The 18,101-nt window shown below is 39.0% G+C and overlaps 2 protein-coding genes across 14 annotated transcripts; both read right to left on the bottom strand.

The window, feature by feature from the left end:
* Window positions 1–133: 133 nt before the first annotated feature.
* Window positions 134–5,379, bottom strand: LOC105974927 (putative receptor-like protein kinase At5g39000). 11 transcript variants are annotated; one of them, XM_088823368.1, is made up of 10 exons: window positions 5,132–5,379; window positions 4,845–5,044; window positions 4,397–4,719; window positions 2,195–4,315; window positions 1,732–2,078; window positions 1,527–1,653; window positions 1,075–1,345; window positions 850–970; window positions 679–765; window positions 134–581 (listed from the first exon to the last, which is right to left on the bottom strand). In XM_088823368.1, the coding sequence occupies exons 2-10, from the start codon at window positions 4,910–4,912 to the stop codon at window positions 465–467; spliced, it is 3,582 nt and encodes a 1,193-aa protein (XP_088679494.1). In that variant the 5' UTR covers window positions 4,913–5,044; window positions 5,132–5,379; the 3' UTR covers window positions 134–464. The 11 variants fall into 11 exon arrangements, with proteins under 11 accessions (XP_088679494.1, XP_088679490.1, XP_088679497.1 ...); XM_088823364.1 differs by having other exon boundaries at window positions 2,195–4,719; XM_088823371.1 differs by lacking the exon at window positions 4,845–5,044.
* Window positions 5,380–12,410: 7,031 nt separating this feature from the next.
* LOC105974945 (putative receptor-like protein kinase At5g39000) lies at window positions 12,411–17,939 on the bottom strand. Of its 3 annotated transcripts, XM_088823377.1 has the most exons (9): window positions 17,680–17,939; window positions 16,458–16,682; window positions 14,259–16,237; window positions 13,706–14,124; window positions 13,494–13,620; window positions 13,076–13,340; window positions 12,852–12,975; window positions 12,678–12,773; window positions 12,411–12,577 (listed from the first exon to the last, which is right to left on the bottom strand). In XM_088823377.1, exons 3-9 carry the CDS (start codon window positions 16,105–16,107, stop codon window positions 12,473–12,475), a joined length of 2,985 nt encoding a protein of 994 aa, XP_088679503.1. In that variant the 5' UTR covers window positions 16,108–16,237; window positions 16,458–16,682; window positions 17,680–17,939; the 3' UTR covers window positions 12,411–12,472. The 3 variants fall into 3 exon arrangements, with proteins under 3 accessions (XP_088679503.1, XP_088679502.1, XP_012855558.2); XM_088823376.1 differs by having other exon boundaries at window positions 14,259–16,682; XM_013000104.2 differs by lacking the exon at window positions 17,680–17,939 and having other exon boundaries at window positions 14,259–17,281.
* Between the last annotated feature and the right edge of the window lie 162 nt (window positions 17,940–18,101).

The following is an 18,101-nucleotide window of genomic DNA, read 5'->3' as shown; positions in this document are numbered from 1 at the left end:
TACATTAGAAACGCCTTTTTTCTACTCCAACGACGAACGCATCTCGTAATGGTCAAGGGGGTCAACTGCCAAAGCTGCACAAAAATGTGCCATCTGTTTCAATCAAATGTGTATATAATGTATTATCAGCAGATTTATGGAAAAACCGTCTTTTATTCACAAAGAACATTCTATGGTATTGTTATAGTCCCGAGTTTACAAAAGTAAAAAAGGCCAATAATCAGATCTCTGTGATTGGTATTAATATGTTTACAAAATTAAAATATAAAAGAAAAGAAAATAAAAATACTACTATTTATAATACTGAGCTCGAGCGTTTGCTGAGCGAGCTGTCCCAACAAATTAAGCAACTACCTTACATAGTATTGTGCATATATAGGGTGTGAACGTATCGTTTATTTACGCGTAAACACATTTATTTACGTCCGAGTGTAGAAGAACGGTGAATCCTTCACAGAGAACTTTTACGAGCCTGGCGGAGATCGAGCATTCAACAGAGGCTGGAGAGCTTTCACTACAATGCTCATGTTTGGACGGTAACTGTGTTCGTATTGCACACACAAGGCAGCAACTGCCGCCATCTGTTTGCAGCAAATCATCATCATCATCAAAAAAACTAAAAACATAATCATGATTCATGTACATGTAATTCAGTTTAAAACATAGACTAAATATTACCTTTGCAACTGCCTTAGGAGGGTAGTTTCCGCTCAGTCTAGGATCGACACACTGCTTTACCTCATTTTCCCCGAGCTTTGGCGTTGCCTGGTGTTTATTTACAGAAAAAAAAGTTTACACATTGTTTTTCAACGGAAAAAAAAAAGAAAATATATATATACATATATATACCCATGTCACAAGATACTGCTGTCCACTTGGTTGTGTATGATCAATTGGTTTACGGCCCGTCAAGAGTTCCAACAGTACCACGCCAAAGCTGTACACATCACCCATCGAGATTCGTTCATGTCTACCACCATAAAAAACTATTCAGTCCCAGCTAAAAAAAAACATGCAATTTTAAAAACTAGTTGTTCTGTTCGTCTCCAGGAAATGACGAAGAAAGGAGCATACCTAGTCACAGGAGCGCGATTAGAACTCGGATAGACGGTGTGAGAAAAGGGATATGTAATATCACGGGCTCGATTTGACAGGCCAAAGTCAGCAATCTTGGCGACATCATAATCATCAAAAAGTAAAACCTTGCTGGATTTGATGTCACCATGAAATTGTCCATTCTCGTGAATGGATTCTAATCCTTTCGCAACCCCAAGAGCAACTTTAACTCTTTGGGCCCACGACAGAACCAAAACTCCCCCTTCTAAGACTTTGCCACCTATTTTTCCTGCGTCAAATGATTAAATTGATGAGTTGCATGTCATAGAATATATGTAAGCACTAAAACACTAGGGAACTTGTCATAAACTGAGTCAAACATGTGTACAATTACATTCAGAAACCAAACATTATAATTCCATAACAACTGATAAACTTCTTCTAAACAATTGGTTAAAAATCGAACTCACCATGAAGAATATCATATAGGGATCCATGCGGACTAAACTCGTAAGCCAAGACTTGTAAAGAATCATCCACACAGTAACCGAGTAGCTCAACCATGTTTTCATGCTTTACGCTGGATATCGTTGAAACCTGAAAAAACCCTTTTTTTAACGAAAACGTATACCGATGGAAAAGTTATAACCTATGGACATAGTGTTAGTGCCAAACCTGTGTTAGAAATTCTTGGTCCGACTGCTTTTTAGAGTCGAGTGCTTTAAATACAGCATCCTGTCCATTTCTCATGACTCCCCAGTATAGCCCAAAGGATAGGTGACCAGTTAAACACTTCAAACCGAAAATGTCGGTGACGTTCTTTAATTCATCTACTGGAATGGGTGGGACAGCAATTGACTGCATAACAACAGCTCGTGTGTCCTCTAATTCAACTACTGCCATGTCAGCGGCAGCAGTTGGTAGAATATTCATAGTACGTTTGTCCTCTGACACGTCTACTTGAGTGGGAGGGACAACAGTCGGCTGCATATTAACTGTCTGTTTGCCCTTTTCCACTGCTTCTGCGTAAACCACGAGAGTTTGAGCATAAAAATATGAGAAACAAAAAAGGATATATTTTTTTTATTTTATTTGTTGCCGTATAAATTAGCAAGGGATGATAAAGATTGATCTTTACCTGATGGCTTAAGGTTCCAAAATGCACCCCACTGCCAAAAACGCGACTGTTTACGTGGTGCAGATTTCCTCCCATATTTTCTTCCGGATGAGGGCTCATCATTAATCACTTTGCTATCTGTTTGTTCTTTCAGAGGCGGTGCAAGATTCTGCACATCTGTGGAGGCAATTGTGAGTTTCCCAGTGCTCACTGATAAGTCAGTTTTGACATCAGATACATGGGAATCATCCACATCACTTGTTGTCCCATTAGGTACCAGCGATTTCGAGATCTCCTGTTGCTCAAGTGCAAACTCAAGTTGTATCACAACTTGGGCCATTGCTAACCGTTTCCTTGGTTCATCATGCAAGCAACTTTCAGCAACCCCCACAAACGCCTTCAAGCTATCTTCGGAGATTTCGCCCCTCAGATTTGAAGCTATAATCTGGTCAGCATTTCCATCACTAATCTTTTCTCGAGCCCACTTAGTCAGTATTCGCTCATCCTCAGCAGCCCTTGGATCCACCGCGGGTCTACCACTCAATACTTCAAGCAACATCACCCCAAAGGCATATGTATCACTTTTCATGGTCAGTTTACCCGTACTAAAATAATTCGGGTCGAAATACCCAAACGTGCCCTTCACTTTCGTGCTGACGTGACTCTGTTGCAACTTACTTGTGCTTAAATATTTAGCCAGGCCAAAATCGGACACCTTAGCTACGAAGTTTTCGTCAAGAAGGATATTTGAAGCCTTCACATCACGATGTATGAGTGAGTTGCCAGTGTGAAGATAGTCTAGCCCTCGACCAGCTCCAATGCATATAGCAAGGCGTTGCTTCCACGTGAGAGAAAGACGGTTTTTGCCCTTCCTTGACATTTTGTAGAGATGGTCAGCTAGTGTACCACATGCCATGTACTCATAAACAAGAATCATTTCACCATGCTCGTTGCAGTACCCAATTAGAGAGACTAGATTAACATGTCTTAGCTCGGTTAGTGTTTCAATCTCTGTCAAAAACTCATGTGCCCCTTGATGGGATTCTAATTTTTGCCGCTTTATTGCGACAGTCTTTCTCCCATTATCAATGAGGCCTTTGTAAACTCTACCAAATCCACCTCTTCCAATGAGATGCGATTCGCTGAAATCTTCTGTTGCTAACTGTAATTCGTCTAGTGAAAACCGGCGACAGAGTTGGTTTGCCCTGGCTGATGGCATGTTTTCCTTCTCCTCTATACCACGAGATTCCCAGATTTGTCGAGATATGTACAGAATGATGTTTACTGCAACAAGTAATGTTATTGCTGCAGTTGCAACCATATTTCTGTGACCAAGAACTTTGTGCAAATTTTGTCTAGTCCGGTACAATGACTCATGTGAAGAATGCACGGGATTTGGACTGGCAAGACTATCGTCGGGGTTGCTCAACTTCATTATTTCAAATCCTTTAACGGGTCCATGTCCATCCATGAATTCATCATCGGATTGGAGGCAAATCACGAGATCTCGTTTACCGTCTTCTTTGTGCCCTTTCATCATCACCATGTAATCCCTAAACCAGGAGAGGATGCTATCTTCATCATCCTTTTCCCTGACCATGTCAACATTAGTATCGGTAATCATTTCATTTATCCGAAGTGTAAAATTAACACCACCAATCTTGGCTATCTTGAATCCAAGCTCGGAGAAATGAAGCCTGACCAAGTACTTGAATCCCACACCCACAGATATTTTCCAGGTAATATTGTTGATCTTGCTTGCTTTCCGCTTAGTACCACCAGACATTAAAAGAATCATGTCATGACCACTACCAGAAGACAAAACAGAATCATGTTTAACATTTACCCTGTCGATTATTTCAAGTGCAATGTTGCTATCAACATAGACAAGAGACTTGCCAATAACTTGGACTCCAAAATATCCTTTGTGAAAGTAAGAAAGACTGGGAGGAACTGAGATAATCTCGATTCCATTTATGAAAGCGTACGTGCCCAACGATTCACTACTTGAAGAAGAGAAAACAATAACCAACTGTTCATTTTCTTCTACATCTAAACAGAACTCCTTAACAAAAGAATTCACACCAAGATCATTAGCAGTAAGAGAAGCACTAAAGTTTCGTAGCAGGGTGAAAGAACCGGCTTCAACATCGAATAAGTCGTTGAACATTTTGAAGCCTTTATATGGAGCTGGATTAAAGTGAAGGCGGATAATTTTCTGACCTGGATTCACTTGAAATGTATAGGAGAATCGGGAACGAGAGAGTCGACCCGTTTTGTAGGGAACTGGATCATCGGCAGAAATCACACTTGAGGCAACCGATGAGCCCTTTATTTGCAGCAACGGAGATAATTTCGGGTGTAAATCTCCAAGCCATTCCCGACCTTCTTGTGCTGCTGAGGTGGCACTCGAGCCACAATTAACTGAAACGTCTCCTGTGGAGTGAGTTGGACTACAACTAGAGGCTGTGATTGTGTTCAACAAGCAGACAAATAGCAAGAGAACCGAATACGGACACGGGTTCATGCTTTTGAGCTTTGCTCTGCTGGTAACCAGAAGAATGATATATGCAAATAACTTTGTTATCCCAAGGTTACATGCCCCAAAATAACAACAAAACTAAAAGAAAAAAAAGAAAAAAAAACCTTGATTTCATGTTCAATCTCTTACCAAGTTGTTGTATCATGTATGTATGACCATTCTATACTTAATTCCCAATGGTTGCTGTTTACACTCATTGGTCAGAGTTTTGTTTAAGAGGGCCCTCTTATAATTGCGTGGATAGAGCAAATTGTACATAAAAGACGAGATTTTTGGAAGTATCAACATAATTGACCAGATATTTCCCGGAAACGCCGACAATTCATGACCTACATCTCGCACAATCCAGATTCCAGACTAATCAAACCAATCAATTAATACATAATACAAATTACAAAATGTAAGTGAAGGCAAACCTAAATTAGAAATGCCTTCTTCTACTCCGCCGCGGCGCGCCGCCGCCTCCAACTATCCGGGCGGCAGATAATAGAGGCTGCTCATATCATATAGCCATTTCACCTTCGCCCTCATAGCACTATCCTCTTTCGCGACGCTAGTGAGCTTCATCGGGCCGACGGAAATTCTCTGGAACAAATTCTGAGCCTTGTTCTCCGCCGCCATATTTGAAAACCGGAGCTCAAATATCTTCATATCTTTATTGTTAGGGTAAATTACAAACACCCCCCTGAGGTATGGTCAAATTACAAAAATCCCCCTCTTGTTTGGATAATTACATCTACCCCCTTCAACTATGATTTTTTCTTACACCTACACCCTTATGGTGTCAAATTCAACATAATCATCTAGATTCCGTGAAATGTGCTCTAGTTTGTACTCGTTTTGTGTAAAAATACAGTTTCTGATGCACCAAAAACTGATATATACAAGCTAAAAATCACATATTATGATCATCTTGCTTCATAATGTAGAGTTTGAATGGGATAAAACGGGTACAAAGGTGATAATATTCCATATACTCTCGAAGATTCCACTAAATTTGAGGAGTTGAGGGGGTGGTTGTAATTATCCAAACAAGAGGGGTGTTTTTGTAATTTGACCATACCTCAGGGGGGTCTTTGTAATTTACCCTTATTGTTATTATCAAGGTTGTAAAAAGCGGTAATCGGGTCCAAGTGGTCAGGCACCGACTCACGATTAATCGGTGCAGCGGTGATTAATCGGTGATAAATCGGAAATAAATCGGTTTTTTAAAATTTAGGGTGTTACTATTTGCAGCGGGACTTTTACTGAAATTGGCTTATTTGCAGCGATACCTTTTTCATTTTAATTTTTCCAACTTTCAATTTCTCTCTCCTATTCCCAAACACTCTCTAGAAATTTGACATTCGTAAAATTTTTCGACATTCAAACCGTACAAACGAGGCTCGATTCCGGTAAGTTTTCGATTTCCTAGTACATTTAATTATTTTTATTTCCAATTTAGGTTAAAACACGTGTTTAGGAATAGATCTAGCAAAATCTCGGAAAAAAAAAAAAATTTACGGCACCCGTGTTCTGGAGCACGGAAACTGGACGAACATTCAAGTTCCCGTGCTCTGCAGAACGGAGAATTCAAGAATTTTGAACCCTCCGTTCTGCAGAGCACGGGAACTTGAATATTCTTCGAGTTTCCGTGCCCCAGAAAACGGTGGGTTTAAGTTTTCGTTCTGTATAAAAAGGGAGCTCCAAACTGTTTTTTAAATTTTAATTTTCCGAAATATAAAAAAAAAAAAAAAAATTAGTTAAGGTTCCCGTCTTGAAGAACACGGGAAGTTGAAGATTTTTGATTTTCCCGTGCTCTGTGGGACGGGTACTTCAAACATTTTGAGTTTCACGTTCTGCAGAACACGGGAACTTGAAGAATCTTCAAGTTCCCGTGTTCTGCAGAACGGGAAATTCAAAAAAAAATTATTTTTTTTTGTTTTTTTTTAAATTATTTTATTTAATTAGTTTTTTTATCTTTTACATATGGCACGTCAGGACAAGGGGAAAGGGCTTATGGGTTCTTCTTCGAGTTCGGATAAATTTCCGAAGATTAAATTTCGGTATGGCGGGCAAGACGCGACGGAAGCTGAAGCGGAAGCAGAGCGCATTCGTATGACTGCATCTCACCGTCGTAGGAGAGTTATGGAGCGCGACACTGATTTACCCGTCGTGGACGAGATTCCCCACATAGATCATAGTTCTAGATCTATGGCGGGTAGCATTCGATCTGTAGGGGCAGATTCTCGTATCCCCTACGAGGGACACGAGGAGGAGCATGACCATGTTGGGAGCGATTTTGATGATGTTCCCATCCCGGCCGCGCGCGCACGGAAGTCTCGGTACGAGTTTGACACTTTTAGTTGCCCACTTGAGTTACATGGTCCGGCTCCAGGAGGTCCGACTGATTGGAGGATGATTCCTAGTTTCAAGAGTCATATTGCCTACTACATTTGGGCAGGACATGTAAGTTTAAATATATTTATTTTTATATATTTTAAATATATTTATTTGAATATATTTTGTCTAATTAAATTAGAAATTCTACATGAGCGCAGCGTGGGGCGATGTGAGTCAAGGATTACTGCGCTTAATGCTTTTACGAAACATGAGTTGAAGCAACTCATGGCTCCTTACGGGCAGGATGAGTTAGAGCTAATGGAGGCATCTGGCCTAGACTCACTCGAGTACTTTTACATAAAAAATGTAGACAAGGGACTCATGGGGGCATTTATAGAGAGGTGGCAGCCGGAAACGAACAGTTTCCACATGCCTTGGGGTGAGATGACGATCACCCTACATGATGTCCATTTGATTTTGGGGTTGCGTGTTGACGGTCTAGCGGTGCACGGTGATTCTGTTGAGGAGAGGCCTATGTGTGAGTTGCTAGCTGAGGTTCTCGATTTAGACATGGTCGAGGCGCATGCCAAGCTCGGCAATAGTGGGATAAAATGGTCGGATTTTGTGGAGCGTGTGCGCAGTCGGTCCCGAACTTGTCGGCAGAAGGTGGTAGGATATTTGACGTTTTTGATCGGTATGGCTTTGTTCCACGACCGGAGTGTAGACAGGTTCAAGCCAACGTGGATGAGATATTCTTCCGATCTCGAGCACGTCGGCGAGTATGCTTGGGGTGCAGCTGTATTGGCTCATTTATACCGACAGTTGGGCTTGGCTAGTAGGGCCCACGTGAATGGGTTACAGGGTTGCACGTTACTGCTCCAGGTATTTAAGTACCTGATTGCACGGTCCTTCTTGCCAATCACATCTTGTAATCCATCGAATGACTTCATCTTCACCATTTTGCGATGCGTACGTACCAAATCGCTCGTACATATCGGCAATCAAATCTCTCCTTACACGACTCCATCTGTGCTGATCTCGGAACACTGCTTCTGCAACACATCTGTACCCACAATTTCCATCTGCTATAACATTAACATACGACACAATAGATCCTGCCACAAAACCTGGGATGTAAGATCTGAAATTGAGCTCATCGCCCGGTTCCTTTTGAGGCATCGGATTACTCTTCTGTTTGGCAGTAGATTCATCACTTGATCTACCACTCCCTCGACCCCGCCCTCGTCCACGACCAGAACCGGATTCGGTTACTTTCGATGGTGGGCTTCTGGTAGAAGTACTTTTTCGACCCTTAGAACCGGCAGACGATTTACCATTTTCTTCATCAGTAGACGACTTCCGCGGGAATGGTGGGTACTCCCAACCGGATTTATCTCTCTTCGGTTTATCCTTTGGCCTTCCTTTCGGTATAACATATGCAGGCTCTGCCAAGTGGATGGTGTCTGGATGAATAGTGATATTCATGTAATCAGCAGTCATCTTTTGAGTTATATAATCTTTTTCTAACACTTCCGTGGCTAGTCTGATTATTCGGTCTCTCATATTTGTTTCACGATCCATCTGTGCTTCAGGTATTTCTGGTTCTTCAACGTGCATGGTACTCCAAAATGGATGTAGATCCATACATATAAATGTATCACGTTGCTAGATTTTCAACGCAATTCGGCATGCACAAGGAAGTGCATGACTATCCCACAAAACGTGATCACAAAGAGATGGGTCTTGAAACCCCGGTTTTTTGAGCTCATCATCAAGCAAATTTAATGCTTTATGTGTGACTTTGCATATCAAACCCTGAAATACCGGATACGATGATGAGTGCAACCGGATTAAACTGCATTTTGAAAACTCACCCTTGATCTTGGTTAGTTGATACTCAACCCCGGAGTCGAGCTGATATTGAATGGTGTTCACACCACCGGTAGAAGCATAAATCCAACCCTTCGACGATTTATGAGCACTTTCCACCCTGTTAATAGCCATTAAAATAACAACTAATAAATAAAAACGCCCACAATATAATATAAAATACAAGACGATAATGAAACCCAACATACCTAAATGTCGACGTGTTCCCAAAATGCAAAATCTTATTAGTCCATGCTTTGACGAATTTGTGCTTGTAAATTAGCCAAGTATCGTTAAGGTATGATATCAATTTGGGGTAACAACCATAGCGTCTAACCATTTCCTCGTAATTATCATTGTAATCTTCTTATGTTTTTTATTCCACTAATTTTGCCCAATGTATGCGCCGAAATATAAGCCCGTGTTTAGTACTACCAATAAATCTCGATGCATTTTTTTTCACGTTTCTATTGATGTGAAACAAACACAAGAAATGAGCGGAATCTGGAAATATTAGGGGCATTGCTTTGATAAGTCCCAATTCACGATCCGTCAATATCACATTAGGTACCAGCCCCCCCAATGCACATTTCAAACAACGCAAAGCCCATTCGTATGTGTTTGCATCTTCATGTGACATGAAAGCAACAGCAATTGTAAAATTCTTACCAACATGAGTGATTCCAATTATTTCCAAAAGTGGCATCTCATACCTACGTAAATACATAAATATCAAATGCAATCAATCAATGTAAAATAGCACAATAATAAATACTAATTAACAACATACCTATTGGTTTTGTAAGTGCAGTCCATCAATATAACGTGAGAGAATAACCGCAAAAGTTTCAACGAAATAGGAGCAGCGAACATCAAATCAGTAAGTGTATCATCAGCTTCATTACTTCGATACCAATATTCATGTCCAGATTCTTGAAGGTTCGACATCACGTGTTGTATCACAGTCTTCCCCGCCATATTCTCTTTTTTCATCTTCTCAAGTTGGTTGTAGACATGTTTCACACTCGTTGATGTCTGTGGATTATCCTTTCTCAATCGATCCATAATTAATGCCGGCTTCACGTGGCTCCTTCTAAGTAACTTCACTACCTCGTATTCTTCTGGTGTCAAACGACTATCCGGTCCTTGTCCGGTAGGATACGGTAGTGTCGGGTGAGTGTGAGTGCCACTTTTTAAATTCATTCGCCATAGTCCATCGTTTGAATTTTTGCTACAGTATATACGAAAAGGACATCCACATTTTTTTGTTCCCACATTCCGTGGTTTCGCACCTACGGTTCGTTTTTCACGTCCCTCCCCAGACAAATGACATCTAATTACTACATACACGTTTTTCTTGCTTGAAGTTACTATCAATCGATGACCATGAGTAGCAGCCATTTTTTTTGCCCATTCCACTAATTCTTTCCCAATTTCAAACTGAACACCTACATTGAAATGTTGACTGTGATCTTCAGAAGTTGTTGGTGTGTCTTGAGGAACATCGAAACACATGTTGGGATCCTCGTACTCGTTGTACGCTTTGTCACGATCAGTTGTAAACTCATCGTCAAAATCACCTTCAGTACCCTATTAAGATATAACAAGTAATAATTAGTATATAAATAACAATATTAAAAAAAAAAAAAAAAAAAAAAAAAAAAAAAAAAAAAAAACATTAGGGGTTCCCGTGCCGGAGGGCACGGTGGTTTACTGTTCCCGCCCGCCAGGGCACGGGAGTCTCAAACCTCCGTCCTCTAAGGCACGGGAGCACGATATTCCCGTGCTCCACAAGACGGGACCTATATTTACAATTTTATTTTTTTTTTGTTATGGTTCTCCCGTGCTGTACAGCACGGGAATCCCTAATTTTTGGGGTTCCCGTGCTACACAGCACGGTAGACCCGACGAAAAACTAAAAATTCCGCTACTTTCTTCGATTTACCTCGTAAAACTCGTCAGAATCGGCCATATTGTTATATGTTGTCGTCGGGCAGTCGATTTATCAAATAAACACGAAAATCTTAATTCTCGACTTTTTTAGTTGAGAGCGTTTTGAGTTTTTCAAAAAGTTGGAAAAGTTGAAATGAAAAGGTATCGCTGCAAATAAGCCAATTTCAGTAAAAGTCCCGCTACAATTAGCATTTCAGTAAAATTTAATATAATATATTTCTAAATATTATTTATAAATACTCCAAACATATATAAGAAGATATTTAAACATAGTTATATCTCCATTATGTATATATCCTAATAACATAATAAAAGTTTAATAATCATAACATCATCATAATACATAAATATTCTTATAAAATATAAATAAAAAAATATTTTTTTTGAATTTACATTTATTCTTAAACATTTCTGGCATACATCATTAGTTCTTTAACAATAACAATTAACAATTAACATAAACAAAATAAGGCATAAACTCATATTTTATTTTATTAAAATTCAACTTTTATTTTGAATTATAAAAATTAAAATTAAAAAAAAAAAAAAAAAAACCCGATTTTTAACCGATTTTTGCCACCGAGTTTGACCCGCCTCAAACCGCCTCGGACCGCCTCAGACCGCCTAAAACCGTCTCACAGGCAAAAAATCGATTTTTCAAACCTTTACACTAAAATCGTAAAGGTTTTGGACCGCCTCCGCCTCGAGACCGATTAATCGGCCGCCTCGGCCGATTTTTAGAACACTGGTTATTATGGACAAATTACGAAAAAAAAAAAAAAAAAAAAAACTTTGGGTAATATATAGTGACCCCTCAATTAGGAATTATCTTACCAAAAGATCTCTCTAAAGGTAAATTTAGGGATGTTAATTCAGTATAATCGAACCGAAATTTCAAAATGCCAGCATTTTATACCTTTTATCGAACTAAATACACGATTTTGTTCGATAAATAACCGAATTACATAAATTTTATGTAAAAATATTTAAAAGGAGAAGGGTGGCTGTAAATACCAAAACAAGAGAGTTTTTTAGTAATTTAGTACTTCAAGAGTGGCCGTAATTTGCGTTCGTCGTTATTATTTTATTTTATTTTAATGTTTTCTATTCATTTTAAAACCAGATTTAAGAACACCTTTAGACTACAAAAGGGAAAATAGTTATTGTATTTTGGATAACTCGCAACCATCTCCCTTAGATAAAGACTATTTACAAAAAAAAACTCTAATTGAGTAACCATCAAAAATATTTGAAAACTTGCTACTCAAACATGTTTCATTTTTTTAGAAATTACAAAATGACCCTTAAGGCATCCGGTAGGTGTTCTCGAGTGTCGGACACAAAAACGCAGATACATTAACAAGTTGAAGTTTTCGTGCTACATAGATAACTACTACTTAATATTCTATAAAACCAAGCTTGTATGTCCTATATGCTCTAATCAAAAAAAGAAAGTCCTAAATCCAAATAACCTATATATATATATATATATATATATATATATATATATATATATATATATATATATATATATATATATATATATATATATATATATATAAAATAAATAAAAAAAAAGAAAAGGTCCAAATTAATTTTTAACACCATTGAGTTTAGATTTGAGCTTTCAACAGATGCTGGAGAGCATTCACAACAGTGCTCATTTTTGGACGGTAATACTCGTTGTAGTGCACACACGAGGCAGCAATGGCAGCCAACTGTTTGAAGCAAAACATCGAAAAAAATGATCATGCGCATACATGCAATTCAGTTTAAAACAAAGACGATTTAATCAGCGAAAACAAACAGATCAAATACCTCTGCAACTGCCTTCAGAGGGTAGTCCCCGTTCAGTCTAGGATCGACACACCGCTGTACCTGTTCTTCTACCAGGGGCTTTGGCGTTGCCTCATGCTTTATTATTATATAGGGAAAAAATATATTAGTTTATCACTCGGGAAAATTAAAATTTAGCTAGGAAAATTGCATTACCCATGTCACAATTAGAGACGTATATGAATGATCAATTGGTTTACGGCCTGTCAAGAGTTCCAGAAGAACCACACCGAAGCTGTACACATCACTCATAATGCTTAGACGGCCATTCATTGTGTATCTGCCACAAAAAAATAAAAATAATTCAAGCCCTGTTAAAGTACAAATTAAAACTACTTTAATTACGTTCAACCCCAGGAAAGACTCGGAAAGGAGTATACCGGGCCTCATGGGAGAAATAAGGACAATAGGACCTCGGGTGGACAGCGGAATATGTCCTTTCATGGGCTCGGTTTGACAGACCAAAACCATCAATCTTAGCAACATCATAATCATCAAAAAGTAAAATATTGCTGGAGCTGATGCCACCATGAAATTGCCGCCATGAATCCTTGTGTATGTGTTCTAATCCTTTTGCAGCCCCAACAGCAATTTTAACTCTTTGGGTCCATGACAAAACCACCGAGCCTTTGACCTTTTCTTGTCCTGTGTCGAACTAGTAAATTAAAAAGCAATGACATACTTGGACTCTATACACAACAAGAAGCTATTTTGAGCGAATAACTTCTTGTAAACAATTGCTTGTTAAAAGGCGTACGCCAATTGCGTTTGAACCAAGAGCAATACGAGCGAACTTACCATGAAGAATCTCATGTAGGGATCCATGTTGAGTAAACTCATAAGCCAAGACTTGCAAACCACCATCCACACAATAACCAAGTAGTTCAACCACGTTTTTGTGCTTTACGCTGTAAATCTTTGAAACCTGCAAAACCCATAATTAACCAACCTATCTTCATGAAGTTATAACCGATGCAAATTTACCAATGGAGATAGTGTTAGTGCCAAACCTCTGCTAGAAATATTTGATTTGTCTGCTTTCTGGAGTCTAGCTTTTTAAATGCTGCATCCTGTCCATTTTTCATCACTCCACGGTATACCTCTCCATAGGATCCTACACCGACTAAACACTGTGAACCAAAAGTATCGGTGATGTTCTTTAATTCGTCAACTGGAATGGCAGGGACATCAATCGGCAGCATATTAATAGTCTGTTTATCCAGTAATTCATCTCCTGGAATGGTAATCGGCAACATATTAACAGTCTGTTTATCCACTAATTCATCTCCTGGAATGGCAGGGGCAACAACCGGCAGCATATTAACAGTCTCTTTATCGTCTAATTCATCTACTGGAATGCCGGGGACAACAATCGGCAGCATATTAACAATCTGTTGGCTCTTATCCGCTGCTTCTGCCGCACGAAACTCTGTGGAATTGCATAAAGTAGAACTTCAATAAGTTTTAGTAAACCATGAAAGTTTGAGCATAAAAAAATGAACAGGATTTTTTTTTAATTGTTCCCATTTAAATTAGCACGTGATAGAAACAATTATCTTTTACCAGATGGTTTAACTAGGTTCCAAAATGCATCCCATAGCGAAAATCGTGATGGTTTACTAATCATGTCCTCTTCTTTTCTTCCAGATGGTGTCTCAGCATTAACAACTTTGCTATTAGATTGCTCTTTCGGAGGAGACGGTGAAAGATTATGCACATCAGAAGAGGCAATTGTCATTTCCCCAGTACTAACCGAGAAGTTAGTTTTGTCATCAGAATGATGGCAACCATCCACCTTACTTGTTATCCCGTTTGACTCAACACATTTTAACCTCTCCTGCTGCTCAAGTGCAAACTCAAGTTGAAACACAACTTGAGCCATTGTTGGCCGTTTCTTTGGTTCATCATGCAAGCACCTTTCAGCAACCTCCACAAACGCCTTCAGGCTATCGTCTGTGATTTCTCCCCTCAAATTTGAAGCTATAATCTGGTCCAGATTTCCATTACTAATGTTTTCTCGAGCCCACATGGTCAAAACCTGCTCATCCTCAGCAGCTCTTGGATCCATCGCCGATCTACCACTCAATACTTCCAACAACATCACCCCAAAGGCATATGTATCACTTTTCATGGTCAGTTTACCGGTATTAACATAATTCGGGTCGAAATACCCAAATGTGCCCTTAACTTTTGTGCTAACATGACTCTGTTGTAACTTACTTGAGCTTAAATATTTAGCCAGGCCAAAATCGGACACCTTAGCTACGAAATTTTCATCCAGAAGGATATTTGAAGCCTTTACATCACGATGTATGAGTGAGTGGCCAGTGTGAAGATAGTCTAACCCTCGACCAGCTCCAATGCATATAGTAAGGCGTTGCTTCCACGTGAGAGAAGTATGATCTTCGCCCTTCCTCGAACGTTTGTACAGATGGTCAGCCAGCGTTCCATACGCCATGTACTCATAGACGAGAATCATTTCACCATGCTCATTACAGTACCCAATTAGAGAGACTAAGTTAACATGTCTTAGCTCGGTTAGTGTTTCGATCTCTGTCAAAAACTCCCGCGACCCTTGATGGGATTCTAATTTTTGTCGCTTTATGGCGACAGTCTTTCTCCCATTATCAATGAGGCCTTTGTAAACTCTACCAAATCCACCTCTTCCAATGAGATGCGATTCACTGAAATCTTCAGTTGCTAACTGCAATTCGTCTAGCGAAAACCGGCGACAAAGTCGTTTTGCCCTTGCTGATGGCTTATTTTCCTCCTCTTTAACACTAGCTTCCAAAATTTGTCGCAATGTATTTACAAAGATGTTTACTGAAGCAAGTAATGTGATTGCAAAAGTTGCAATCAAGTTTCTATGACCAAGAAGTCGGTGTAACTTTTGGAAAGTCTTATATGTTGAATCAGCTGAAGAAGGCAAGTGATTTGGACTGGCAAGACTATTGTCGGGGTTGCTCAACTTCGTTATTTCAAATCCTCTAATGGGTCCATGCCCATTCATGAATTCATCACTGGATTGGAGGCAAATAACGAGATCTCGTTTACCGTCTTCTTTGTGCCCTTTCATCATCACCATGTAGTCCCTAAACCTGGAGAGAATGCTATCTTCATCATCATTTTCCTTGACCATGTCAATATTAATATCGGCAATCATTTCGTTTATGCGAACTGTAAAATAGACACCACCAATCTTGGCTATCTTGAATCCTAGCTCGGAGAAATGAAGCCTGACCAAGTACTTGAATCCCACATCCACAGATATTTTCCATCTTATATTGTTGATCTTGCTTGCTTTCCGCTCGGTACCACCAGACATTAATAGAATCATGTCATGAACACGACCAGCAGACAAAACAGAATCATATTTAACATTTACCCTGTCGATTATTTCAAGTGCATGCATGTTGTCAACATAGAGCAGAGACCTACTAATCACTTGGACTCCAATATCTCCTTTGTGAAAGTAAGAAAGAGCAAGAGGAACTGAGATAATCTCGATACCATTTATGAAAGCATACGTGCCCAATGATTCACTACTTGAAGAAGAGAAAACAATAATCAATTTCTCATTTTCTTTTATATCTAAACAGAACTCCTTAACAAAAGAACTCACACCAAGAGCATTAGCAGTAAGAGAAGCACTAAAGTTTTGTAGCAGGGTGAAAGAACCGGCTTCAACATCGAATAAGTCTTTTAACCTTTTGAAGCCTTTATATGGAGCTGGATTAAAGTGAAGGCGGATAATTTTCTGACCTGGATTCACTTGAAATACATAGGAGAATCGGGAACTGGAGAGTCGACCCGTTTTGTAGGGAACCGGATCATCGGCAGAAATCCACTTATGTATCACACTTGAGGCAACGGATGAGCCCTTTATTTGTAGCAAAGAAGATAATTTCGGGTGTAAATCTCCAAGCCATTCCCGACCTTCTTGTGCTGCTGAGGCGGCACTTGAGCCACAATTAACTGAAACATCTCCTGTGGAGTGAATTGGATTACTACTAGAGACTGCGAGTGTGTTGAGCAAGAAGACAAATAGCAAGAGAACCAAAGATGGACAGAGGTTCATGCTTTGAGCTTTGCTCTGTTGTGAACCAGAAGAATGTTCTGAAATAGAATTAAAAGAAGAAACAAAAAATCTGTATTTTTTTCTTTCAAAGTTTGCCCTTTATACTGGTCAGAGATTTTGTCTAAGAGGGCCCTCTTAAAAATATGTGGTTATAGAAAAGATTATAGAAGGCTTGAACATTAAGGACAAACTTATATTACTCGAAATGGTCAGCAGTTTCCATGAAATGTTGAGAGCTCACGCGGAAGTTTCTTGAATGGGAAAACAAATAGTTATAGGACTGATGCTGAAAATGGAATATATATTTAAAAATGATGACGATTTTATATCCGAACTCATTTATTTGTTTATCATGCACAAAGAATTACTGTCTCTCTTGTACTTATAACTCTAAAAGATTGTACTAGCTGCTACAAATGTGTTGAGTAAGCAGAGAAATAGAAAGAGAATGGGAAATGGACACGGATACATGCTTCGAACGGTTGTAACCCGAAGAATGGAGTTGACCCAACTCATGTCTTCTTATCAAGTTGTGGTTGAACCATTTAATATTACAATGTTGACAATTTCAACTCTGTAGTATTTCACTATACTACAAGAAACGATTTTAAGTAGAGATATTTTTTCAGTTATCTCCTCAGCCATATTATTCTTTTAGTATGCAAGATAAGAAAGATTCTGTAAGTTCTGCTCAGTATAAATGAGGTATTATGGTAATATATCACAATTAGCTAAGATTAAGAGCTGTTAACATGGAGATTAATCCTCTGCTAATCAGTTCAGATTACCAAAATTGTTCATCGTCCTAATGTATTCGGATCCCCAATTTCACATAATCCAGATTAATCACTATCAATAAAGAAACTAAAATAAATTAATACATAAATATCAACTAAAGGCGCAAACCTAATCGAGATGCCTGGTTTTGCTACTCCGCCGTGGACTCTTCAGGCGCCGCCTCATACGGTGGGAGATTTGCTCGAATAGCCCTAACATCTCCGCAACGAGAATGAGCTTCATCGGGCAAACAAAAGCTCTCTGAACCAAATTGTGAGCCCTAATCTCCGTCGCCATATTCGAAAACGCAAACTATTTTTTATGATATTTGGATTGGAAAACTACACAAACTTTTCTGGATATTTTGTTCAGATTACAATAATTTTGATGTCATCAATAAAAAAGAAATTCAAAGTAAAAATTATAACACATACAATTAGGAATTAAATACTCGTTTACGTTTCATACATGAAGGTGATTAGGGCTTAGGATTGCTTATAAGCTGTGAAAAATAGCTTATAAGATGTTTAAGAGCTTATAAGTTATTTTAA

The sequence above is a fragment of the Erythranthe guttata genome, chromosome 9 (genome assembly GCF_056151865.1).
Source record: "Erythranthe guttata isolate IM_541 chromosome 9, IM_541, whole genome shotgun sequence".
NCBI lineage: Eukaryota > Viridiplantae > Streptophyta > Magnoliopsida > Lamiales > Phrymaceae > Erythranthe > Erythranthe guttata.
Note: the sequence above shows the minus strand (reverse complement) of the source record. Positions and strands in the feature narration are given on the sequence as shown.